Consider the following 27259-nt stretch of genomic DNA (forward strand, 5'->3'; position numbering starts at 1 on the left):
TATTACACAAGATTAGTATGTTCCTTCGCATGCATGTAAGGAAAGCCAGCAGGACTTTTGTTACTAAATTCCTTGGGAGCATTTGGCATTCCTTCCTGATGTGGTGTGTTAGCACAGTGGAGTATGCACTCTGCACCAAATATAGATGTGAGACAGGCCACGCTTTCTCCCCGTAAAGAAGGAAGATAAAGATGCAGATTTTAACCTACATCTAAGTCTCAAGGCAGCTGAAAACCATCCCACTAATAAGGCAGCTAAAATGCTAGTTTTAGTCCATGTCACTAATTTCTGTGTTTAACCTTTACAATTTAGCTGTATTGACAGACTGTTTCCCTTTAATTATTTTTTCAATGTTTACACATGAATGCAGATGTCTGTATTAAACTTGTGAAATAAAATCATCAGTTAAAAATCACACAGACTGTTCTAAGAGACAGTTACATCAGTGTAACTGGGTTCTTAGGACCGTCTTTTAAGAGTGAAACATCTCTGTTCAATCTTATCAAAAGTAATCAGCCAGCAATGATGCAAAAGATCAGTATGAGTCATTAATTTAACAGGAGACTAATTAAGTAGATATAATCATACTAACCACATCAAAAGATTAAAGCCATATTGTTGCTATTGTTTGGAAGAGTTGATATAAATGGACACAAATTTCAGAAAGCTAAATTTAGAACAAGTACAAAACTATGTTACACAGCCTCACTTCTAATAGCATGTTATTTTAGACATCTGATATTGGGGAGGGTTTACCCAGAAGAGAAAAATTCAGCAGGGGAGTTGAATTTTAAGTGTTAAAGAACCACAAGGCTTTAGAATCCTTTTAAAAAAGTCATTTATCAGCAGAGTTATAAATAGCAGTGCCTTGTTTTGTTTTAAAAAAAAGATAACTCCATCTTGTATAACTCTGCTACTTGAAGGTTCACGCTGCTGAGCATTCCTCTGCACATTCTGGTCACGCATTTCCCTCTTCCAGGTCATGGTACCTCAAACAGCAAGCACGTACCAGGTCCTGCCCGTCCCTTTCACCTAAGTGCTGAATTGTGTGACATACTTATAAGTGGTTAAAAAGCAGGAGGTATTGAGAAAGCCCACCTTGGCAGTGTGTTCCCATCTGACAGTCCCTTCAGGCTCTTCATACAGAGTATGTGGCTGCAATGCTGTGCCCAAGGTGTAATTGTTGTTTCGAGTCTTCAAGAGCACTGCTTTCACTCCCTTGACTTCAAGACAGCATTCCTTCTCTCTTATGCCCAACAGCAGTCAGGAAAGTGGCAAACTCTCAGGAGCCACTGAATTGTTCTGCTGTCTGCTCCAAGCAGCTTCTGCCTCTTCCACCACACAGATTAATGATCAGCCACCTCAGGACCCCAGGTTTCTCCTCTTGAAATTCAGCAGGAGGCAGAAGACATAGCTCTCACCATGGTAAAATAGCGAAAAATGGGAGAGAGGACAATTTTAAGAAGGTTGATAAGAAAAAGCAGGAATTCAAACAAGATGGAGGAAAACAAAAGACTGGACAAGATTTTGAATCAGGAGAAGTCTTGATGAATGATGAAGGAGAAGCCGAAAGTTGCAAGAACGAATTAGGGACTGACAATCTACAGTAAGTGCGAAGGGCACTTGGCCCTTTGTAGCAAGGGTATTGAAAGAGCTCTGCATCATTCAAGATCTTGCTACTGATATGTCTCTGTTAAGTATAAGCTGAAAGAGCTTGTGGGAAGGTGGCACACACATTGGTTGAGAACCTAATGTCACATTAAGTGTTGGATCAATTTAAATCACATTTGGGTCTAGGCTCCCAGATGAGCTTTATTCTAAAGACTAAATTGTATGTAATAAAACAGTGCTCAGGGCCTAAGGAATACGCAGTGAATGAACACAGTCAGAAGTTCACTTTAACACTGCAGTGTTGTTGCAAAACAAATCACTAAATTGGCCATCTGTGACCTTGCTATCAGTGTTAGACCTGCAAGGTCTAGGTTGTATCTATGACCCTTTTACAGATGCACATTTACCCCAGGCCACCAGCACGAGTGTTGATTACGCGAATAAACCAGTTGCTCGAATGTATCTTTTCCAAGAGCTTTATCGATCATGGAGTGTCCAGTAATATGCCCAGGATCCTTTTGCCAGGACTTTTCCTGCAGATCATGTAATAACTTGTTTTTCACCACTTTTTCCAATTTCTCAAACTAGCTTCTTTTGAATTATCAGTCCTCTAGTGAACCCTGCAGTCAGCTGCTTTGATTAAGGATCCCCATTGCTTAATTATCTTAAATTTCGCACTTGAAAATAGATTTGCCCAGGACAATAATCACCATCTTTGTTTGAAAAACGATACAAATTAAGTTTAATGATACGGTGGATACAAGATTTCCTGGTATAATATCCTGTGATCTTCCTCACCGTGTGGGGACAAAAGGCAGGCAGGCACTATAGGTAAAATTTGCAGTTAAGACACAAAGCTGCACTGGGGACCCTCTGTATGTAATGGGACTAGGGGAGAAGGGAAAAATGAAATATCATATGAAGTACAGCTGTAAACTTCTTGCATTTTTAAAATTGCACAGATGTTCTTGTTTTGTTTTTAATCTTAACGCAATTTTAATATTAGAATGCTTGAGGCAGAGTCCTGTGGCATACGTTCTCAGACTTCACATTAATTTGCCCGAGAACAGTACCGTGTCCTCACTGGCAACAAGGAGTTTGCTAGAGTGATGAGGTAAAATTCACATAATGCAAAAAAAAATTTTCAAATTAAGGTTTTGACTGGTTACATCAAAAATACACTGACATTTTTACAGAAGGTTTACAAAAGATACCATGGCATCACTGGCTGTGCAGTAGGTTTTGCTCCAGCCTGTTCCTATCCTCTAATCTGCAAGTGACCATAAATCAGGGTGTCACTCTTGGGGAATATTGTCAGGCCCTGAGGTGAAAGGGATACATACCGCATAAATTTAAAATAATAACAACGCTAACGTATTTGCAAATCGTATTTGCAAACATTTCATATTTGTCTATTTTTGCACTGGTTATTTAAATCATGCAGTATGTTTTACAGTACTCTTCAGATTAAAAAAAAAATAAGATCTTAAATCCTCTTAAATTGCAAGGTGGAATATTTAGATCCCTTGTCAATGCAGCAGGATCTGTAGTAACTATGTTTTAGAACCTAGCTTTCAGTGTTCCAGGTATAAAAATCGCATGCAAGAGTACTTCATGGGCTGCATAAATTTTCCCCCCCCACCTTGATCTGATATTTAGTAAGTATTCTGTAATTAACCCCCTTTCTCTGAGTTACTTTTTCTTGCTTTGTTAACATTTCTTCTGTTTGCAGGGAATTTAATTAACTGCTTTCAAAGGATGAGTTTGGTCTTCCCAAACTTCCTTACAGCCCACCTACAGACACCACATGATTTTTATAAATATTTTCATCATAAATTAAAATCTTGCAATTCACCAACTGGTTTTATTACACTTCCTCGGTTTTCCCTCCTTTCTTTTTGCTGACTACTGCTCTTCAGGTCTCACTACCATATATAGGAAAATACCCTTTCACCTCAGTGTTCTAAGATGAAAATTATTTGCGCTGTGCTTTTTATATCCTCTGGGTGTGTGCATGATTTCCATGACCATAACATCACACCCACTCCCGAATATTAATAAGGTTTTCTTTCTAGCAACCCCGTGAAGCAGGGAATGCAGCTGTCATCCCCTCCCAGCACACACACATTGGCAGTAGCAGCCATTTCACCCTGAAATCAAATTCTTCCATGGAAACAATGAAGGGACTCTTTAAAATGTCTGTTGGATCACTTGTTAGTGGAGAAGACAGTTTAGTGGTAGACGTGTGGACATATCTCTGATAAGGTCCAGAAGACAAAGCAATAGCTAGAGAAGAGGTAACAGCTAACAGCAAATAGCAAACAGAACTCCAATAGTTCACGTTTCTGTCACCTGCAGGAGCAAATGCCCTGGTTTCTTCACAAATGACTGGTTCTGCAGAGGTAATGCGCCATGAAATGATGCCTGCAAATGGTAGCTACCTAATAAATTGTCCAAATACGATGGGTGGAAATAAAAACCTTACAGGGCTCATCAAGCATGTGGCTCGCTGCAGCCTTTTGATGCGGTTTCAAGCAAAGCATTAATAAAACCCCTGGCTACAGCTGACCACATTGCTGTGTTTCTTTGGATACATTTGTCTTGGAGAGGAAGAAGGCCACGCTCTGAGAGGCAGTGAGTGATACAAAGCAGACAGTGGGGCATCACAGTCACATCATCACCACAGATATGCGGAGTAGCAGTCCAATGTGTTGAATACATTGTACAATCTTCCCCCTGCTGAGCCTAGCTTGCAGTTATCCATCATCCAACAGAGGCATGCAGAGCTGCATACAAAGGTTCAGAAAGAGAACAGTCTGCACTTAGTACCAGTTTAGAATATGGCTTGTTCCCAAGTCTCTAAATGTCATACTCACATCACACAATCATAATAAATATGGAGTAACCATGCTGTACACTTGCCTGGGGAAACGGTTAAGACACCATGAAAACCGCTCTCTTTCCTAGTAGTCTAAAAACCTTAAGAGGAGAATGGAACATTTAAAGCCACTTATCACTTGGCCAAGACTTAAAAAAAAAATAAATTAAAAAATGCACATCCCGGCACAGTACTTGAGAGAAACGTCCTATTGATGTCCTGCTGGAGCCCTCCAGCCCACTGGAACTCTGCAGCCTCTGATCCCGTGAGGCATGGGGATCATGAGCAATCCAGGCATGCCTGTAAAGTCAGCAATGACAGTGGGAATGTGCTGTCACTTACCCAGCATCTGCAGCGCTTGCTGAGAAAATGAACATGGGAAGCAGAAATTGCAATGGCAATACATACGCTGCAAACCAAGCATAACAGAGTGAACCACGTCTGAGAATTACACCACTGAAATTAACACATTGACTGCTCCTGCAAAAATGGAGAACAGTAACAAATAAAAATCAGGGGTTTTGAGAGGTATCTGTTTATGCTTTGTTCTGATACAAAACATCTCCAGTAACAGGTCTTCCATCAGTTCCTCCCAGAGGCAGTTCTCACAAATTCTTACAGCTAAGATAAGCTTCACTCTCCATTTTATTTCCATAATTTATAGATTATTAGAATTAATGCTTGGTGTAAGATCTAGGAAAGGGCTCAATAAGTTTAAGGCCCAACCTATAAGCATGCTGTGTGAGGAGCATTTCTGCCCATTCAAATAGAGCCAGCAATTCTCAGGATTTCACAGAAGTCTCAGGGTTCTTCTACTTTGAGCTGTCACAGCCTAATTCTACGTGCAATACATACCTACACGGAACTGCCCAAGCATCTTACTGCGTGTGTTCTAGGACTGACAGCTACCATGAGACCTCCTTTTCATTATTTTCTAATCTACTTAACACACATGTTGCCTTCTGACAGCAACAGTGTTGTAGCAGAGTAGACAGAACAAGACTGCGATATGTAATATCAGGATCCTCAGAAGAGCGAAGTGTATTTGTATGGTCACAGGTAGAAACGATGTTTTCGCTGGCTGTGCAAAGCAGTCATACAGGTCATTTTGGTAACGGGCAGGCAGTGGCATGTTTTGCTATAGAAGTTTGACAGGTAAGTTTGTGCCTAAATCAGCCTTCCCAAAGAAAAACTATTACATATTGAGTAGGGGTAACTGCATTGGGTCTACTCAGACATTTTAAGCACAGATGTTTGAGTTAATAAATAAATAGGAGATTTTACACAGCATATAATATTCCTCCCGTTTACGTACAAATCCAAAATGCATTAGAGGCTTCCTGACAGGAGCTCGCATGAGTGATGTCTGACAGTAATCAATGGCTAGCTGTTTGAGGAACAAGCTAGAAGGCTTGCTAATATGTAAATATATATATACTTAAAATTGTACAACTATCAAAAAAACATGCTTAACATTTTTAAATTACTTTAAGCTTTTAAGGACACTTATTTTTAAGCACACTTTGTGTGCCAGTTACCTGTGTACAAAAAGATACTTCTTACTGTAGCATTAGGTAGTCACAACACATTTGATATTTCAATGCTGCCATTAAACTGCCAACAAAACAGCATTATTATTTAAAAATCTGTGGTTTATCTGCAATAAAAATCATATGTTGCCATTTCTATTCATTATTAAGTTATCCACACAACTCTAGCTAACGCAACCGATTGTTCCATTTAACAACCTGCTCTTAAGATATTCAAAATGGTAAGCTTAAGACTGATTAAAGGTTCCTTTGCTTTTCTTTGTAATTCAGAAGTTCGAAATGTTTTTCTCACTCTTTGCTCTCCAGTTTATAAACCATACATATCACTAGTATCTGGAAAATTAGCTGAACTTTTCCAACTGAAAAAAATCGGTATTTTCACTTTGCGTTTTAATTTCTTCCAAACTATTTCCTTAGCATGTTTGAAATGTTACGAAAGTATATTTTTTTCTCCTCTCCATTTAAAAGAGGAATTCATATCTTGACTCAGCCTTCCTCTTGTCTCTGTATTATATTCTCATAACCTTTGCTGCAATAGAGACCTATATTAACTAAAGTCAGCTCTGACAGGAAAAGTGAAAGCTATTGCCTTAATTTTTCACTGCTATTTTGAGCTTAAGTGTATCATTAATGCTTTATATATACTAAATACTTTTAAATATGCCCTGTCTCTATAAATTCTTGTATTAGCATAATTAAAATTTTAGTCACATAAGCATCTATTTTTGGTGAATACCTTTGATATTTGATTAATATGTTGTCTTGCAACTTGACAGAATCAGAATCAGAAGTGTTCTCACAAGTTGCTTTAGCGATTCACCTTCAGGTTCCAAAATAACCTTGAAGTCACAGAAAAATGGCCCTAAACTACCCTGTGTTTGGAAGATCTGTACAAAGGGACCCATTGGAAGTGGGAAACCAAGCTTATTTTTGTGTGGTTATTTAGTCTTACCTGTATTTCCACACAGTAAATCTCCACAACAAGATTACATCCCACTGAGCATCAGATGAAAAATATCTTGAAGAAGTCCTTGACTCCATATCCTTGAAGAGGCATGCAATTAGTCAATTTTTAATAGAATTTTCAATTAAGATGCAGTCTTGACAGGCATCAATACTATAACGATGGGATTATGTAAGTGGAGGAAACAAAACTGGGATTATTGTGGGAATCAGTGATTTTAAAATGATCGCGCAGTGTACTTTTCAAACATCTGATTTTGATTCCCCAGGAGTAATGCTGCAATAGCCTACACATTGGTTGTTTCCTAATAGGAAACTGTAGAAATGACACACTACAGAAGAGACTCCCTCTACTGAGATCCAAAATGACTGTGCAAGTTGGAACCAGAAGTAATATAACTGCTTGACTATTTGCCTTTGTGTCTTTTATTTCAGAGAATATCACTTTTCCACAAACCTGACAAAGACAACAGATAACTCTCCAAAGAGACCTTGTTGGAACGATGTTATGTAAATTCCAGATACTCAAACAGTTTTTGGCCCTGCAGTTCACATTCAGGTGCTTTTGCAGCTGTTACATACATATGGGGGTTGAGATTCTGTACGCTTAGGCCAATCTCCTGATTTTTTTCTTTAAATTAGAACGGAAGTCTGACATAACTAGGCATTTTTACAGTGCTGACTCACTGTTTATTGTTGCAACAGTCTGAAGAGAAGTTAAGAATCACCAAATCTTTGCTTTCATCTGTTTCTCAGCATTTTAGCTCCAGAGCTCACGTAATGTGCTATCACAGAATTTCATCTGTAGCTCCAAAAGCTTCCTTTCTTCCTAATCATCTCTTTACACAGATTAAAATTATTCTGTAGAAAGAATTCAGGAAATTGGAGGTTAACATAACATCATTACATGCATTACACGTCATTACTGTTGCTGAAAGCCCATGACAACCTCTCCTTGTGATCATGACCTGCTGACAATTTAACTTTTTTTTTTTACTGAGATGGAAAAAATCTTCAACTGATGCTGATATCCTTAGGCTAGCATGGTGGTATAAGAAGTGCTATACAATCCCAATGCACACATAACCCCTCTCCATCTACTGCTGTACCTCCAGAGTCACTCTATTTGAACGCTCAGTCAGTCACACAAGCTATACAAGTCTCCATGGTCCCAACCTGCTTTTTCCAAGAAAATATTAACCCCATTAGTCCTACTAATCACAATACAAAGTCAAGCAGTAAACAGAATCAAACATTTTTGTGGAAACAAATACAAATTCCCACGTACCTTTCACAATTAAAAGAGCGTATAGGCATTTTATACAACTGCCAGCGTATCCAACTGATGCACCACTAAAAATGGATGACACCTACCGAGTTGATCACCATTCCAATGCTGCTCACTGTTCACTGTCATAAAAAACACACTCAGGATTACACTATCAGAAAGAGTAACAAAATGCTTACCATATTTTGAAACATTTCAAATGCATCCAAACTTGGCTAACAGGAACTTAGAAATTCTCGGTATTGATTTAATTACCATGGAACAGGGTTGACTCCATTGCTTCCAAGTCATTAGTCATCATATACTTAGGAGTATGGTAACCACAACCCTCACAATCAGTCCTTCCCTATTCTATTGGTATCTCCCCATCTTACATGTAGCACTGTATCCCTCACTGCAGGTGATTTATGTTAAAGTATAAACCACCATATTTGCATCTTCTGGAACTGCATTGTCTGAATCAGTTTTGCTACCAGAAAGCGCAGAGCAAGGGGCACAGGTAGAGCCACCCCTACTGCTTGCAGTAGTACCTGCACAGACAAGTAAGAACAGATCACTTGAGCACAGCTTTGCCTTTAGCATGTCTCTGTATATCTCATTGACTCTCTATGCTATTAAGGGTTGTACATTTCTAAAGGTTCAATAGCAAGTACAACCATAGAAGGTAGATTGACTGAGAGAAGACCAGCACAAAAATGTCCCTCTCAATTAGTTACATTCAACAGCATTCTTAACAGATGGCGTTTATTCCATTCTTTCAGTAAGATAGGAATTCTCAGAGTTCATAGGGAGGATTCAGAATACCTGTCAGACTCACACAATGTGACCTAGAAAACAACTGCTATCATTCCTGATACATAGAAAATGGGCAAATCACTGGTAAATAGCGCCTTACCAGCCACTTGATTTCCCTAAAGGCAAGGAATTCCAGAGAGGAAGGGGAAAGGAGCAGAGAGAGAGAAGAAAAGCTGCATAGCCCAAGGGGTTAATATCAGTCTTGATCAGAGACAATAGGGTGAAAGTGAGAATCCACTGGCCTCTCGGAATGCTGGACACAGATAAGAACAGCCTCAAGATTGGACTTCATGCACCGAGCCAAAATTAACATTGGGGTTATTAGGGTGAACGGTCATCAGTTCCAAGTTGCGCACACAGCTGTCACACAAATGAGATAGGAGCTTCTGATACTGTTCTGGTTTAGCATGCATTATTGAGCTCCTAAAGAGAATAATAAATAGAATAAAAAAAAATAAAAACCTGCAAATAATCTTAATGTTTGTAACACATGCTTACTGTAAGCCAGTATTTTAATGGGATTCTACACCGCAGACCATTATTTACTGTAAGTAGATTCAATTTACAAACAAATGCTGCAGAATTGGAGACGCACTGCTTATAAATGAGTATAATCTTAATTTACTTTTGTGTTTGTGCTTTGTATTAAATATATGCAATTTTTCACATTTGGGTTCTTTCTAAATAAATTTATCTATCCAAATATTAGCCATAGTAACAGCAGCTTTCTCAAATGGAATTGAACAACTAAATTAAATTTTAAAAGATTGCATTGAAAAAGTACATTAATAAATAAGGTCTGTGAAACTTCGGTTGTGTTAAACTAGTATTACCATAATATTGTACCATTGCATCAAAAAAATAATCAGATTTCCTCTGCCAACATACCCTGAGAGAAAAAAAAATACCTTTATCACTGAAGGTGAAGAGAAGCCATTAATTTTGAATTATTATTTTTATAGAGAAATTGCTCTATTTGACATATCACTTTCCTGTGGAGAAAATGTGGAAAAACTGAGACAAATAAATAAATATATTTGAATGACAGATCCATCAAGAAAACCTGCAGAATAACACCAATGCCTGCAGGAAGAGAGCATTATGTTTACTGTGAGCAAAATATAGTGAGTTAACACAAGGTACTTAGACCTACAGTTGTTTGTTTCACACATAGTATTCTAAAATGGTCACACCACCTTCCAGTAAATATAATATTGAATTTATCCACATTAAATCCTGAAGTGCAAGAAGTTAACCCAATTATGCACACATCTGATTTTATTTCAATCCAATTCCCTTCTTTTAATAAATTTCATTTTATTACTAATCTCATGGTTTTAAGTTGCTTATGAACTTCATGTTAATCATTTTTCATTAGATGAAAATCTTTAACCTCAAAGGTACTACCAGGGATATTCACATTGCTCAAGATTCTCTGTTCAAAGGGAAACAAGACTTAGAAATAAAGCACAAGAGATGCGTACCAGTCTTACATGGGAACAAAACTGTTATTAATGTAACACTGACTAATGCACAGACTATCTTACTTTTCTGTAAGTACTGCTATCAGAAAGTAAGAGAAAAAAATACAGACTCTTGCTCCTATTAATAATGGTTCAAGAGCAGTTCCCCTTATAGCTACAGTGTGTTAAAGAGTATTTGTTAAGAAAAATTATACAGACTTTGTAAATATATTGGGGGGAATTGATGACTTTTACTACTATTCATCACAAAAAAAATATAACACAAATGACATTTGGGAATACAGACCAGAACAAATTTATATTAGATTTTAAAAAGATGATTTTTATTAAGCACAAACAGCTTTTAATACATTATCAATACAAATAGGAAAACATCTGTTTAATGAATTTGATATATCAAAGATTTGATGGGCAGGTTGCATACTGGCACAATAAAAATGATTTTTTTTTTTTTTTTTAAAGTATTTCAAATTAAAATTATAGGTCACCACTGTCTACACTGCAGGAACTTTACCTACAGTCTAAAATTACTACATCACCTTGGCATAGGGGGAAGCAAAGAACTACAATTTCATAATATGGAACTCCTAACACTTTCATTAGCACCATTCAAAGCTTGCATCAGCTGTTTAACTCAGAAGCAGCTGACAGGTCAGATAAAGCTTTACAGCAAATTTCAGTGCAAAGTTTACAGTTCCTCTTCATAAGATACGTGGAATCTATGGTTTCATAGCATGTTAAATAATTATGGCTTGATAGATGTACAGTGTTAAGATGCTGAGAACGTTACTTTGAAAAAAGATGAGACTTATAACGGCTGTGAAATGCACTTTAATATATTATGCCAAATTCTGTAATATGCAAACAACATGCTGGATTACAAACTGAAGTCCTATTACGAATTCGTAGACAAGGGTCAGTATTAGCTGTCTGGGGTAGTGGCTTCTGGTTGTCTCAGCTGCTGCTTTTTCAGGCCAACTAGCTTCATCTTCTCTCTAATGTGTTCTGCTGCAGAAGCCATATCACTTGGGCTCCCAAAGTACTGCTCAGACCTAAAAGAAAAAAAAACAACAAAAAAACACAAAAAGTCAGCAGTGATAAGTAAGACAGTGCGTGAATACACATACGAATGGCACTGGAAAACACAAAGCAGATAAGAAAACCAGGCACTTTTTCATCTTGAAATTTAAAAACCACCTTTAACAGGCTTTGGAGACTCAGTGATCAGAGTTGATGGCAGATCTTGATGAAATTATTACAAATCCTAAATTACCCTTTTATATCCAAAAGATTTTATCAACAGCAGGGCGCTGTTCTGTAAGTGCAACCAGGTATTTCCTAACACTGTTTTTTACTGCCGTTCTCTAGCTACTCCCCAAGTCAGTCTGGCAGTTTTGAGTACTATGACAATCAAGGAAATCTGTCTGTACGTGATTTCTGAGGCTATATGATTGCTGCGTTATTGAAGGACTCTGTGTATGGGAAGTCAGTCACATGCTGCCAAATTATGTCATCTCTCTCTCAAATTGAAAAGAACACATGGCTGTGTAAGTTGATTTCTCCCATTCAAACACAACAAAAGAACAGCCAAAATGTTAGGGAAATCACTTTGTTGGTTTCCAACAAACCGAGTTGTCAGCAAAAGGAGAATTTGAAGAGAATACGTTCCGGAAGAACAGGTATCAAATCTAATTACGAAGCATAGACTTTGGTGGTAGGGCAAGGGACTTCAGACAGAGCAGGGGGACAGGCATAAGCAGACAGAAAAGTTATTTCACACGGTAGGCTAGTTTGACTGGGGAACTCCAAAGACAACAGATTGCCCAACTGCACATGGGATCACAATATGGGAAGTTGTTTTCCCTAATGCAGATTAGAAGCCATGAACAGGACAGGGAACAGTGACCTGGACTTCTAAGAAGATACTGACAAAAGTCCGAACCGGTAAAGAGGCTGATGAAGACTCCTCCAAGCTTTTTATGACATTTTGTGTGTTCCTACATTTCTTAAACCACTTCTACTAATGAGTGAACTCTTTGCTAATTGTTTGTTACATGCATCAAAAATAGAACGCCAAGGGATGACGAGCCGGGGATGCCAGGATTTAAGACAGCTAAGATCCCACTTTTCATAAAGGGGACACACAGAACTCTACTGAAATGCCAGAGGGGTCAGAAATAATGTTCAGGATTCAGTCAAAACATTCTGCATACCCATCAGGATAAACTACAGGCACTGTTAGTCTGTCCAACAACGATTTCCCAACTGCTTCAATTTCATCAAATTGCTCCACTTCGTTAAAAGCTTCAGGCTGCTCTGGACATTCTTGCAAAATCTATTAAAAAAAAAAAAAAAAGAAATGCAGAATAAAGTAGACAAGGGATAGCATGTAGTTTTTTAAGTGCAATTAACTGGGTGAATGAGATCAATTGAAATATTCATATAATTCAAGAAAGGAAAATGTCAATTAAGTTACATTGAGAAGATAGTTCAGGGCTACCACTGTTCTGTACCAGAATGTTTTACATTACTTCTGAGAGGGAATAAAAAAGAAAAAAATAGTCTTGCTAGACAGTATTCCAGCAACAAATATCAAATGCATAAAAATAGTAACCTGTCAGTGTTTAAGAGACATTTGGATAATGCCCTTAACAACATGCTTTAACTTGGTCAGCCCGGAATTGGTGCGGCAGTTAGACTAGATGACTGTTGTAGGTCCCTCCCAACTGAAACAGTCTATTCTATTCCATAAACATGAATAATGAAGGGCCCTTTACAGGCTATTTCAAAACTAAAATCCACATCTGGTACAGAACAGGTGGGATTAAAAAAAAGTCTGAAGGCAAATGTTTCCAGACAGGATTGGGACCCAATACTAGTAGTTAGTTCTGTATTTTCTTCCACTTCTCCCTCTGCTGCTTCTTTCTTTTTTCCAAAGCAGTATGGATATTAACAGCATATTTTCCTCACAGTCTCATTAATATGTCACAATAGTGCCAGAAGAATTATGTTTTTGAACAAGACCATTATTTTTTCAGCTACCCATTTACTTTTTTTTCTTAAAACTTGTGATTGCCTAAAAACATAGCAATTAACTACTGCAATAATGAAAGAATGCTCATAATATGGACTGAGACAATCAATTCTTATGGGCTGAATTCTAATTCCGTATCAGGTAAAACTTTTTTCAGCCATCCGTAGCAGCATAGAGGATATATTTCTGTTTTTGCAACTCTCGCCTACAAATTCAAAGTATCTTCCATTAATACAAACAAGAAATGAATACCAGCAAGTAGCATATGAATCAGCTTTGCATCTATGCTCTCCTTCAATGACAGAATGAATTTATTTTGTTTTACCGTGTACAAGGTTGGCTTATTTTGCAGTTATATGCAATTTTATTGTCAACATTAGGACATATATTCTAAATTGCTTTTCTAAAATGTATCACTTCTCAGAAAGAATGGTTCCTGGACGAAAAGGCCCTACCTCTCATTATTTACATTAATGGACAGGAGTTTGAAAACCATACCATAGCAGAGGTGTGTTTTGAAGGTCTTAAATGACCCCATAGTCTTGTATTATACCTTGCCCAAAAACACAAATCAAGAAGTGTTCCTTGCCTTTAAAAAGCACAGTATAAAACACACAAAGAAATGCTTTATGATCGACATCAGAGTTCCCCTCCGAAGAGTTTAAAAAAAAATAAATAAATTCCTCCCAGCCCCAACTCAACACACCTGAACTTCAGGGCTGCTGTTCTAGTTCTTGTTAAGCAGGCCCTATACCAATGTAGGTATGCAAGCAATAATTGCATTAAGCATTGAAATTAACAATTAGAAGAACATGTCTTTCTTCTTCTTTCTGCTTTTTTTTTTTTTATTTTAGAAAGGAAAAAAAGCACTGACAATTTCATTTTTTTTTACATTTTGTTTGCTTAAATTCTGATAAGAAATTTTTTGTCTTAAAAACACAGCGCTCACCTTTTCAGCACTTGAATGAAATGCAACAGCAGTTTCCAGCCGGTGCACTCTTTCGTCAGAAGTTATTGTAAACTGTTTCCACACTCTGTTCAGTCTTGGAAGTGTGTCCCCTGAGGACCTTGAAGTGCATCGCAGGGACTGGCACAGGACAACCGTTGCCTGCAGTAACTGTCTCCCATAATCATAAGTACTCTAAAAGTTGTAGGGGATGGAAAAGAAAGTACACATAAAACCCTCTGCATTTAGCTTAGGAGCTAATTAGCATGTTAAAACAACAGCAGACAAGTTTATGAAACCTTCTCAATTTAGATCCACAAAGTATATTGAACTAATCTGGTCTAGTAGAAAACACTGCTGAAGTATGAATAAAATTGTAATAACCAAACTGTGCTTTTGCTGTTTAAAAAAATTAAAAAATAATCCCCTGTTGTCTAACGTTCACACTGGCAAAAGCACAGAGCTTCCTGAAAATATCAATCAGCTGCTTGGATCTTACATGGGATGCTTGATATCTACAGCCAAGATGACTGGCTCACTGACTTCACTGTCACCATGTTTGTGGTCACCCAGCATCCAGGTGCATTGTGGCACATCGCTGTAACAGCAAGCTACCCTCCTGTCACCATCAGTTCTCATTCATCAAAAGAGACAATCAGTTCCAGTGTACCAGGTGCAATTTGAAAACATCACATCTGTTAATTGGCAAGTCTGAATTAGACATTCCTAAGAGGAGTATACATATGAAAAAGCACTTTCACATGTACCCAGCATCTGTTTGCATATTCAGGATTTGTAAACAGTCATGCAAACACTCCCTGTGGCTTCAGTGAATTTCAGTAGACTCTTCTACAGCAGGATTCATTAGTTGGCTGCTACAGTCAAGAACTAAAGCTGTCAGTTCTGTTCTAACCACTAACTCTGTTAGTGCCAAAACTCCTTGTATGAGCAGGACCATCATACACCAACAGTCAACTGTATCTGGTAAACCAGTATAGAGGCAGGCTCTGTTTCATGAAGTACAGCACAAAATAGACCGAAACCAAGTGACTCATCCATATTTCAGTATCTTGACTGCAGTCCTTCAAAAGTCATTATAAAGACTGTTTGAAATATATGCCTTTATAGAAAATCAACGTAAATTTATGTTTGTGTTTTGCATTGCCTATGTGAAGCAGAATAGTAGTAAACTGCTATCAGATAGCAGTAGTAACTGCTATCAGGTAGTAAACTGCAGCGTTGCTATTGTTGATGGGACTTCAAAATCTCATTAGGGTCATCACCAATTCCAGCAATCATGATTTCTTCATTCAAGCATTGAGGCAAACTATTAAGACTAGTAACAGCTATTGCATGTTTGTCCATACAGGTACCAATTCTATTTAGAAGATCTTATGAAACTGTACAAAACTCATTGCTAAAAAAGTAGTTAATTTCACCTGTGCAACATCAACAAATTTTCGATGTTTCTCCAACAAGACTTTTGTTTCTTGAGCATCATCACCCAATCGGATGTGTGTCTTCAAAAGAGCATCCAGCAGTTCACTTAGCCATTCTACTGCCTGAAAAACAGAAGTTAAAAGAGAAAACCCCATAAATTAAAATGAAATTAATCCAGAAGGGTAAAGAAACTTCAGTACCAGCATATACTTTTGCTATGGAAAAAAGTTATGAGTTATCATAAACTGGTAGATCATGCATGCAATCACGAAATACACCATTTTCAGTCATTGCTATATCCTTTATTTTCCCTGTGCAAATTCACTGAATAAAACTATATTTGCAAGTGACAAAAATAATACTGTACAACTATCAATCCCCGTAAGTTTAGCTAGTGGACCACAAAGACCAGAATGATGAAATTCTGTAGGCATTTTCATACCTGAGCAGCATCCTCTTCACATTTAAATAACTGTACCATCTGAAGCATCTTCAGTCGCCGCACATCCACCATATCCTCACACCTTAAACAGTAGCACAGACAGACTCACCAACACAAGCATAGCAGACACAATACACTTTTGAGTTTGACAGCAATGTTTTCAGTGAGCAACGTGAAGATACAAGTGTTCATGAAAAGGCAGTTAAAGCATTTTTGTGCTGCTTAGCTTGGCCAAAATATTTAATGCCTTGCATAACAATAAGAAACATGCAATAAATAGAACTGAGCACTACAACCTACCAAAATCACGATCCTCAAGACTCCTGATATGGCTAAGCTATAGATAGTAATACCAGCAGTAATTACAACACCTTCCAGCAGCATTGCAGGTTCCTTACCTTGTTGCACTGGTAAGATTTGCCCCATAGAGGTTTCCATGGCTCAGATTTTATCCTACTGAAGTCTAGGTGAAAGCTGACTTAAACCTGGCATAACTCTGAATTGTACTGTGAGCTGGTAGCAAAAAGTTTTCTTGATGAATAAGCGAGCACTGTTTAAAAGATGTTAATACATCTTTCCATTTTTCTTTTTGGCTAAGTAAAGATTGCAATCATTGAACCTTCATATGATGATGTCCTTTGCTATAACTTGTCAGGAAGCATTTAAAAATCTAATTCATATAAAAACTAATTCTACTTCTCTTGTTCTGAATTAGGCACATTTTGAAGTTCTTTCTCTAGTTAGAATTTAAAAAAGTATTGAAAGTCCTTTTCTTTCCACAGTGAGAGCTAAGCTTTAGCAGAATGACCTTTCCATTTCAATTTCAGAGCCTACAAAGTAAACAGCAAGATACAGACTCCTGTCCAGTGCAAATGGAATTACTGATGGCAACAACAGTTAGCACTATAACTGAATCCAAAAGATGGTATGCACAGATCTGTTTTTTCAAACTGGTTGCAGACATAAGCACTTCCAAAGAACAGTTTGTTAGCATGCTGTGTTTTGTTACATGTCCTGTAGCGCTGCAATGCTTACAGAAAGGAAATTTATTGCTCTAATAATACAGGAAAACAGTTTATGGGCTCCAAAATCATAAGTAAAGCAGCAAAACACCCCTAGAAATAAATGTTATACTGCATGTGTATACAAATAATGAGAAACATTCAATAGAATTTTTGGGGGAGAAAAAAAACAAAAATGAAGTATCTCAAAAATTATTATTAAATGCTACTGAGAGATAATGGTCCTTTCTGTACTTTTTTGTCTCTCATCCAGGCTGAAGAACCTTGTTTAATCATTCATCATCTGGAAGCTGCGTCACACCTTTGTCTGAACACCTTATTGACTTTCTGATCCTCTAATTGACTTCCCACAATTCTATATCCCTTCAGAGAACGGGGACCAGAATTGTTCAACACTTAAAATGTAAGTGGGCTACAAATCTATAGAGTGACACAATGACATTTTCCTTTTAGTTTTCTACTACTTTCCTAATAATCTTTAGCATTCTACTTGCTTCTCACAGTATGATTGGACATTAAACCAGTTTTTGCAAAAGTTTTTAAACTTTTACCTTTGAGTTAACAGCTGGTTCAGAGTCCATTAACTATGTATATAAAGTTTTTCCTTCTCCCATGTGCATTTCTTTTCTCAGTACTGAATTCCAGCTGCCATTTTATTGCACAGTGACACATAGTCCTCTATTGCTCTTTGCAGTTTGCCCTCTAAACACAGGTGCTACTCAAGTAAAGAGGGTTCAGAGGACATACTTAAAACAATATCTTCTCTAAGCGTTACCAATACACGTGGTTTCTTACACACTAAGCTCTCCAAGAAAATAATTTGTAAGTGGTAGAATTAATTCCTAAAATGAACAACTTGATGCTCATTAGACCTTGTTGTTCCCTAGAGGGACTTTTTTTGTTCAGCCATTGCCCTCAAAGTTCAGGCACTTTCTTTGGAGAGTACTGTATTTTCTCAGGGGTTCCAGCAGTAATAATGAGCAACATCATCTGATTCTTTCATACTGTTGACTAGAAAAAAAAAGGTAGTACTACAGCAAATCTAGTACTCCTACGTCTTTAAGAAAAAATAATCAGTGAAAGTCTTAGAGGAAAAGGATGATGGCAAAATCCATCTTGCAAATTCAACTCTCCACAGCATTTTCCCCTACTGCAGTGTCATTCCCCACTCTTTTTTCAAAATGTTTTTTTGCGGGGAGTTTTGGAAACTGAACTATGTGCCTCCGTTTTATACCCTGTACCCCCGACACCATCTCATCTTTCTTCCTATCTTCAGAAGTGAAAATGCCATGCTCAAAGGACAAAGGTTGTGAAAAAGAAGAGGATTAACGAGTCAGTACATAATTAATATGTAATTTTAGAGCCATTATCACTACTGTACTTTTATTATACCTTCCTTCTCAAACTGCTAACATATAAAAGATGCCTCTTGCATCCATTCCGTAGCTCCATACAAAAGGAATGTATAATTCTTGAGCATTTACAAGTACAGAAAAGCACTCAAATACTCCATTCAGTTCTGAAATACAAAAGGTGCTTGGATTTAGGAATATGTTCCAACAGGGAAGCTTCTGTCCCATTTGAATATACCACAAATATAAGTTACAGTTGTATTATATCCCTTAACTGAAGATAAAGCAAAATAGTATCTTTAAAAAAATATATACATCTCTAGTAACCTATCAGCATACGAAAATCCTAATGACTAGAACTTTTATTACCTCTGTTTTCTAAGCTGCATATCTTCCATCACTCCTTGGATATGGTCCACATTTTCTTTGTTCTCTATGGTTACATCTTTTCCGTAGGCCCAGGATGCCTGATTAGATATCTGATCAAGAAGACTTTGACCTTTCTCACGCAAGCCTTGCAAGCCTGAGTCTAAAGAAAAAAAGAAAGAAAAAAGTCAATGGTCACTCTTATAAATTTGTTGATTTTTTCCCCAAAGGAGAGATATAAAATGCAACAGAATCTGAGATGGAAGGCTGTAAAGTGAAAAGGACATTACTATGTCTTTCACTGCCCTTTCCAACTTTATGTTGGAGTGAGCATTTGTCTATATTAATGAAGAAGCCTTTGCTATTTTATGACCTAGCAGATAACAAGAACAGGAATAAGAGCTGACAGTGAGTATTAAGTTTTCAGCATATAAATAGCTAATTAACATCTTTCATCCACACAGTTGCACAATACCTAAAGTATTTATCATTGCTAAGCAGTTGTAGTCTAAATGTTCTTCTATGGCTGGCAGAAGTTACTACTTTATAATACATCTGATATGGCTGATAGATTTTTCTACACTGAAATATGCCAACCCTTAGAATCTGCTATTATATCTATTATTGGCAGCTCTACTATCTGTTTTCTTAAAGGAATATCTAGTTTATGCATCTGTTGTATTCAATGTGTATGCGACTGTTATATTCCGATCATAACTACTTCTACCATGTATGATTTTGCTTCAAAGCTCTTTCCCCTAACAACGTGTTGGGCTAGATGATCATTGTAGGTCCCTTCCAACTGAAATATTCTATATGCTCGACACTGTAACAACCTTAAACATGCCACTTATTAACATATACATTCAAAGCTATGCAAAATATTCAGTACAAGCTCTACCTACTCTAAAACTGAGTGAATAACAATCTCAATCATCACAGGGTCAGTTCTGGAGACAAAAAGATCATCTAAACAGTATATTTCCGACATACTAAGGATGATTTGAGGAGGAGTTTGTTTACAGATTAAATGCATGATAATGGTATATAAAAATATATATATTACATGTAAAACATTTAAAAGAAAATATTTCCAGATTGTTTTCCCAGATAGAACAACTATGCAGTAGATAGCATAAGCAAGATAAGCAACTCAAAGGTAGTTAGGTGGAGCATTACTTAGCTAGGAATCAGAGGAGATAAAAACTATTTTTTCTGCCTTTTTTTTTTTTAAAGGGGGCAGTGGGATTACTAGGGTTTTCCCTGCAATACATTCATTAGAATGTGTGTACCTGAAATGCAGAAATCTTTTGCTTACCAACACTTTTCAACTTCTCTTCCAGTAGTTTTAAAGTTTGTTGAATTGATGCTCCATCTGCTGGCGCTACATCTACACACAACATTCCTAGTAAGCCATCCAGTTGCTGTGACAACTAAAATGAATAACAACATAAATGTTGATATTTAAAAAAGAAGTTTGAGCTTCTCATGGGTGGGTCTGCAGTCTTTTTATAAATGTTTGGAAATTTGTCATTTTAGAAGTTTCTCTTTACAACTATAGGAAATAAAATCAAGATGAAAGATAAATGACCCATCTGTCTATAAAAGTCTAAAAACATACATTCCCAGATGAGAGGAGAGGAGGAAGCCAAGATTTTTTTTTTTTTGACAAGTATAGGAAAGGAATAAATGGCAATTTAAAAAAGAAACTATGAGAACTACACCAAATTGCTGTTTAATTAATGCATATGCCTCTAACAAGAGGGGGGAAAAAGCTAGTAACCATTTTATTTAAAATACTATTGAAATATAGGACATATTACAAGGCACTTTGCTCCTCAAAACAGGGAAATCCATCTTCTCAATGTTTCAATTACAGTTAATGAAAACTGGTGACATTTTCCAAGTGAGATTATATCTCCCAGCACCCCCCCTAAATTTTTTTTCCAGTGTATTCAATATCTATAATACTAAGGCAATAATATATTGGCACGTGAAACTGAAAAGTTTAAAAGAAAAACTTACATCCTGGGCAACACTGTGGAACTCAAGTGCTGCTTGTAATAGATTTTGCCTGAATTCCAGCTGACTGGCCTGCCGGTAACACACGTCACTCAGCTGCTGCTGCAATGCTTTCAATTCCACAAGGTCCTCCTCATCCCCTGCATTTAGAAGAGCTGCTATCTGCTGATTAAGCTCAACATAAACAGCAAACCACTCCTACAACCAGAAGAAAAATTAAGCATTAAAGTAATACAAAACATAATTCTATTTCTCTTAAAATGGCACACATCTAACTGCAGATTAATAAATAATTAGATTTTAAAAGAAACTTATTACAGCTTACAGTAATTATGAAATCTCACACGGGAGGAAAAAACATTCCTAATTTCAAATCAACTCAAAAAGCACTCAGTACATCTTAATGTATGTTCTGTACTATAAAAAAAATGGTGCAGAAAGGTGGGAAGATCGTAAGGCATGGCTACTAGCTCCCAGCACAAACTCCCACTCAAACTATTTTACTGAACCAACAGAGGAATTCCACTGTCTTTAAACATATTTCTAATGCTTATACGTCTATGGTGCTCTACCAAAGCAAAAGATGATTTGGCAAGTGGTAAGCTATTACAAAAAGCTGCTCATAGGACTATCTAGGTGTTACTTTCAGTGACATGATTGAAACAAGGAATAATTTTTTAAAAAACATTTTCAAAAAATATAGTAGCGTTGACAAAGTGGAAGTAATCTCTATCTTCTGAGTAAAACTGAGTATCCATTAACAGAAACTTCAAAATGATCCTTGTTTCTTATTTAAGAAAAGCTTTATACTACTCAATTCAAAATGTGCAGATTTGCTTTTCAAATGCTTTGATTACTGAATATCTACATAGGAGATAGTTATGTTGCCATGGTGGTGTATTTGCAAAAAAAAAAAAAAAAGTTCAAATATTTAACAGTTCTGGGAAATTTAAAGCTACTTGGTATATCAAGATCACATTCACATCTTGTATGACTGAGATGCCTGTAAAACAAAACATGTTTGTTCAACAGCTTTTATTTTGGCCTACAGTAAAGTGACCTTCAAATGCTCCATGCATTTCTAATGCTATGGAATAGCACCATCTATTGGCCTAAAATATCTGATTTAATTAGTAGTCTTGTCACACTCTCATTGGGATATTTGCAATTTTTTTTTAAATTATGCCTTCAGCTTTTGCATAATTTATTTACAAAGCATGCAAAAGAGAGTATAAATATCCATATTCAGATTTTTTTTTCTTTTTACCCAAAGCCTTCTCTACCATCTGCTCACAGGAAGAAACAGAGTATGAAAAGATGGAAAAAAAAAAAGTAATGAAAAAGTTGAATTAGCAATCAGCCAAAAATTTAAGAGCAGAATAAATCTTTCGTCTACCCTAAAAGGGCAACTAAAATGACATAATATGGAAACATCTTCCACTGTCACACGTGTGCTACAAATACACAGGTTCAATAAACTCAATTTACACAACTCTTGTTATTACCTTTAGACACTGAACATACAAATTTAGCTTATTAAGTGTGAAAAGTGAGCTATAATATGAGAAGTCAAACAAAAAATTTAGATTAGTAATTTTTAGTTTTTACTTTTAGCATTAAAGTAAAACAGTTGCAGTAATTGGTTTTGGCCAAGCTATCAGTGAAATTAAGAGACTGGCAATCCATATATAAGAATTGTGTTACTGATCCTTTCCGTAGAGGAAAATTAGGCACAGCTGTACATGACAGCTCAAAAGCACAGAGAGAAGGCCAACATTTGCTTAAAAATAACAGCTCTAGTATATTGCTCATCAATAAGAGTCAGAAAATGAAAACCCAAAACACAAACAAAAACCCCCAAACACACAAACAAAATACAAACAAAAAACCACCCTAAGAAAATTATTTTTTCACTTCAGAGTAAGTTGAAGTAAAAAAGGTCTATCTTTAAAACAAATGAAATATTTTTGCAAGTATCTTCAAAAGAGAAATAATAAATAAATAGGAGAGGATGAAAGAAAGCAAGCATACAAGCTGTCAATTCAATTATTAGGAGAGAAAATGAAAGAGGAAGAATACACTCAGTTATTATGAGATGTTTAAAAAAAATCAAAGAGAAAGGCAAAGCACATTTTTTCAGTGCTGTCGTCAAAAAATGGTTTTAATTTATAAACAGGCATCTAAATTTAAGGTAGGTCAGCGGTCTCCCAATTGCTTCTTTTGGTATAAATTTAAATTTTTCTGACTGTTGTTTCTACAAACTCCTGCCAACATCTGAGAACCAAGCAGCATCCACCTTGCCAGTGCTTTACCGATAAGCAGACTATAGGCCAGCCTGCAAACTTCAGTGGGATTTCAGTGATTTCAAGAACTGTAGTTAGCCCCAGCTAAAGCGTAGTTCTCCATTACAGATATCCAAGTGAGAAAAAAGTATATTCAAATCTTGTTTTCTCTTTTCAGTTTGAAGTGCTAATATGACAAAGATATTCAAAATTATTTTTGTCAATAAAGTAGGCAGGGGATTTTTTTTTTTCCTTTTCAATTACGATTTTAACTGTAAGATGTTTTACACTTCAGAAAGTACGGATTTGCAGAGTGGAACATTGCTTGAAGAACTTAAATCAACGAGAAGACAGAGAAGATGGGATTCACTTGACCAAACACAGACACCTCTGACACACACTTCTGCAGCTGAGCAAGAACGCTATTCAGTAGAGATTAGTCTATAGAACCAGTGTAGTCTAGGGCACACTGTTTCTCGGACTAAAGGTTTGGGATGTGGTTTTTTTTCTAAATTATGTCAGAAATATTATAACCCAGTGACTATTTTCTTTGTCATGACTGTTAAGGGCAACTTAGTGGAGAGAATTGTCAATATCTACATCAAGGAAAGTCAGAAAAGAGTAGAAGCACTGTGACCAACACTCCCTTTGGGAACACTGAGTATTCATATCCCAATTATAGTTAATCATCTGAGAGAAAGACAAAATTCTACTGAACCTTAGGAAGTCTACAAAATTAGAAGCAAAAGCATCAAGTCAGTAGAGTTACAAAACGTTCTATTTTTTTTATGGTCTCCTTTTTTAAAATCTTTTTTCAAGATTTCATTATGTACATAAACCATACCTTAAGTCCTGATTAATGAAAGCGTTAAGCCAGTTTCAGTTTTCATTGATTTCAGCTTTCATTTCAGTAAATGTAGTTTAATAAAGATAAAAATATTAACTTATTCACCTGAGAAGTACAGGACTTCTCAGCCATTTTGTCAAGGAGGAAAAAGGAAATTTACTCCTCAAACTCAAAATTAAAATTTAAGAACAGTTGTAACATAATAAAAACAAGAAAAATCACAGATAGAAATCAGTATTTTTCCATACTGGAAAACAAAATAAATAACATGTACATATACTGACCATATTACATTCTTAAACTGCTCAGGTACTTTCCTTTGTAACCCATAAAATCATGCACTATGCAAAATTCCTAGATATTCATAACCAAATTACATTGCTCATAACTGCATGTACTTAGAATTATTTTGCTACTTGAAAAGGGTATAGGAAATCTCACACTGTGCTGACTCTCAATCTCTTCGTGTTTCTGTTGCAAAGCTTGTGAAGCTCTAATTGAATCACCTATTCCCCACTGGGTTCTTAGCTGTTCTGATCCAGGTCCTTCAAGCCAATTGACTACCTGTCAATAAGATAAAGACGACAAAGATAAAGTTGCAAATCAATTACAAAATTCTTTTTATACCAGTTTTTGTGTAACATAAGCAGAAATATTTCAAAGTAAGTATACGTTTATGAAAAGAAAATAAATCCTAGGATCTGTAGAAGTCTTTCTTGTTGAATCCACTCACATCGCCAAAAGCTTTAAGTAGAAGCTACTTTTCATTAACCTTAGCCTGTAAACTCCATGAAAGCAGGTGGCAGCTGGCAAAAGATTTCTCACATACAGACCTGTTACTTCATATCTCTGTCAATAAAAGAGCTTAAAACACAATTTTTTTGATAATGGACCACTCATGTTCAAACAAGAATTATTTTTTTTTGCCTAAGTGAGTGACAAGGCACAGCTGTATTCAGCCTCACACCTGAGAGTTTTTTCTTATTTTGTTGATTATATTAACACTCAAGCACAGAACATGTACTTATTTCAAAATTAAATTTACACAACAACTTAGTATTTCATATTTATGTCCTTCAACTTGCTCTATTCAAATAACAGAAGCCTCTTACAGAGTCTCAGTGACCACATCTCGTGGAATCTCCTTTGCAGAAATTTTTGCAGGGTCACGGCAACACAATTTTGGACTAGAATACTGGATTTCTTTTATTATTATTATTTTGAAACAATTTCATTTTATGTTGGTATTATTCAAAGCAAAGCAGAGTATCTCAAATTTTGGGTTCCTTATACACATTTGAATTATCAGATGATATCTATGGCAAAATTTTATCATAAGTTTTTAAATATCTAGAAAACAGAGACAGTTGTGATGAAACTTAGAGCAACAGTCACTTACTGATTACACTTCAGGACCGGAGTCCTGAAGTAAGGAAATGTGGAAATACGCCCACATTCTGAACCTTAATGAAAAAGCATAGGAAGCCAGCTTCCTCTCTTTAACATGACTTTTGTTTAAACAAAGGTGACAGAACAACTTCACACACTTTTTCAGGAAATATAATACAATACACAATGTAACACCATAACCATGAAGACAAATGAAAAAGAGACTCATTGGACCACTTTCCTAGAGCTGCTAGGCTACATTGCAACAGTAATCAAGAATGACCACCACTATTACAGAAGGGCACTCAAGTCACCCCACTTTTTAGTCATCATGTCTGTGTCTTCCCACCCCCCATTTTCACCCACCCCAGAATATATTCAGAGCATATATTCTTTGCTCCAGAAGCACACTGAATCTTCCTTACTTTTATCATTTCTAGGGCAAACTAAGACTCTACAGTTCTAAGTTCGTTTTGTTTAAACAGAAACTTCCTGTTGTGCTCAGCACCTCTGCACAGCTGTTGGTGGTTAAATATGGAATGGACCTAGAAGTGAAGGCACCCAGATGTCCCCCTGTAACCTCAGCGTTTCCTCACACACGGAAACGACAGTTCTTAACGCAAGTCTGAATCAGTGTGCAAAACTACTGCTTTGCAGTGCCCTCTCTGACCAAGACCTCCTCCCCACTACAAGTTTCCAGCAACTACTGCATCGCTGTCACTGTGTGCCACACCTCTGCCTACGGAGGGACAAAGCTAGAACTTATCATAACATACCGAGCTGCTCATTAACAGCCCGTTTAGTAGAACTGCTCATCAGAAAATGTCGGCAAATCGTTGCCATCTTTACGCTGCAGAATGAAAGAGGAAGAAAAGGGAAACAAAACTATGTAATAGAAGAGAAGAGCGGTAGTTAAAAAGAAACGGTAGGAAACTGAAGGCACAAGGGAAGAGAGGTGGTTATGGGTAAGAGGGCTTTGAGACAGGAGTAAGAACTAAGCACTTCACACTGAGCAAAAGCAGTAAATAGTGAAAAGTTAAACAGGAACACAAAAGCAAGCCAGGAATTGTTAGCAATATAAGAAACTATACAAAGATTGACATAGGAATGAATTTTAATGACAGCTAGCAGGAAATAAAACACTAAAAAAAAATAAATATCAGCAACACAGGGGAAAAACTTTCTATGCACACTCCCACTCCAACTGAAAATACTGCAAGCATGTTATATTGCAACTTCGGTTTGTTCTGGCAAAATAAATTCCACAGCACTTTGCCTCTCCTGGTTTCCTCCAGTCCATCACTCTCTTGTTACTTTTCTCTGTTAGCCTAGTTTTCTCCCGTAAACCAGAAGGAAACTAAATCAATTTCTAGATTTAGTAAGTTTTTCCAATACATTTGCATGTCATTTAGAGAGCTTTTAAATGCACTTTGTAAAACCGATTAGCTTGGTACAACAGCAAAACATTTTTCCTGTGCACAAAGACTCAGTCCTCTTACTATGTAGCATCCATAGTGTAGACAGAGCAAACAAATAACTATTTCTAAT

General features: G+C 36.7%; 1 protein-coding gene across 7 annotated transcripts in view; it reads right to left on the bottom strand.

Moving 5' to 3' along the window:
* Positions 1–10864: 10864 nt before the first annotated feature.
* Positions 10865–27259, bottom strand: part of SESTD1 (SEC14 and spectrin domain containing 1) — a 58787-nt gene continuing 42392 nt past the window's right edge. For all 7 annotated transcript variants that reach the window (XM_054209230.1, XM_054209227.1, XM_054209224.1 and 4 more), the window contains 9 exons: positions 24764–24886; positions 21197–21391; positions 20490–20604; positions 19175–19334; positions 16432–16513; positions 15989–16111; positions 14553–14744; positions 12783–12904; positions 10865–11621 (listed from right to left, as the gene is read on the bottom strand). In XM_054209230.1, coding sequence (XP_054065205.1) covers positions 11492–11621; positions 12783–12904; positions 14553–14744; positions 15989–16111; positions 16432–16513; positions 19175–19334; positions 20490–20604; positions 21197–21391; positions 24764–24886 — 1242 coding nt within the window. In that variant the 3' untranslated portion in view covers positions 10865–11491. The remainder of the gene's footprint in view (positions 11622–12782; positions 12905–14552; positions 14745–15988; positions 16112–16431; positions 16514–19174; positions 19335–20489; positions 20605–21196; positions 21392–24763; positions 24887–27259) is intronic.

The sequence above is a fragment of the Rissa tridactyla genome, chromosome 7, assembly GCF_028500815.1.
Source record: "Rissa tridactyla isolate bRisTri1 chromosome 7, bRisTri1.patW.cur.20221130, whole genome shotgun sequence".
Classification (NCBI taxonomy): Eukaryota; Metazoa; Chordata; class Aves; order Charadriiformes; family Laridae; genus Rissa; species Rissa tridactyla.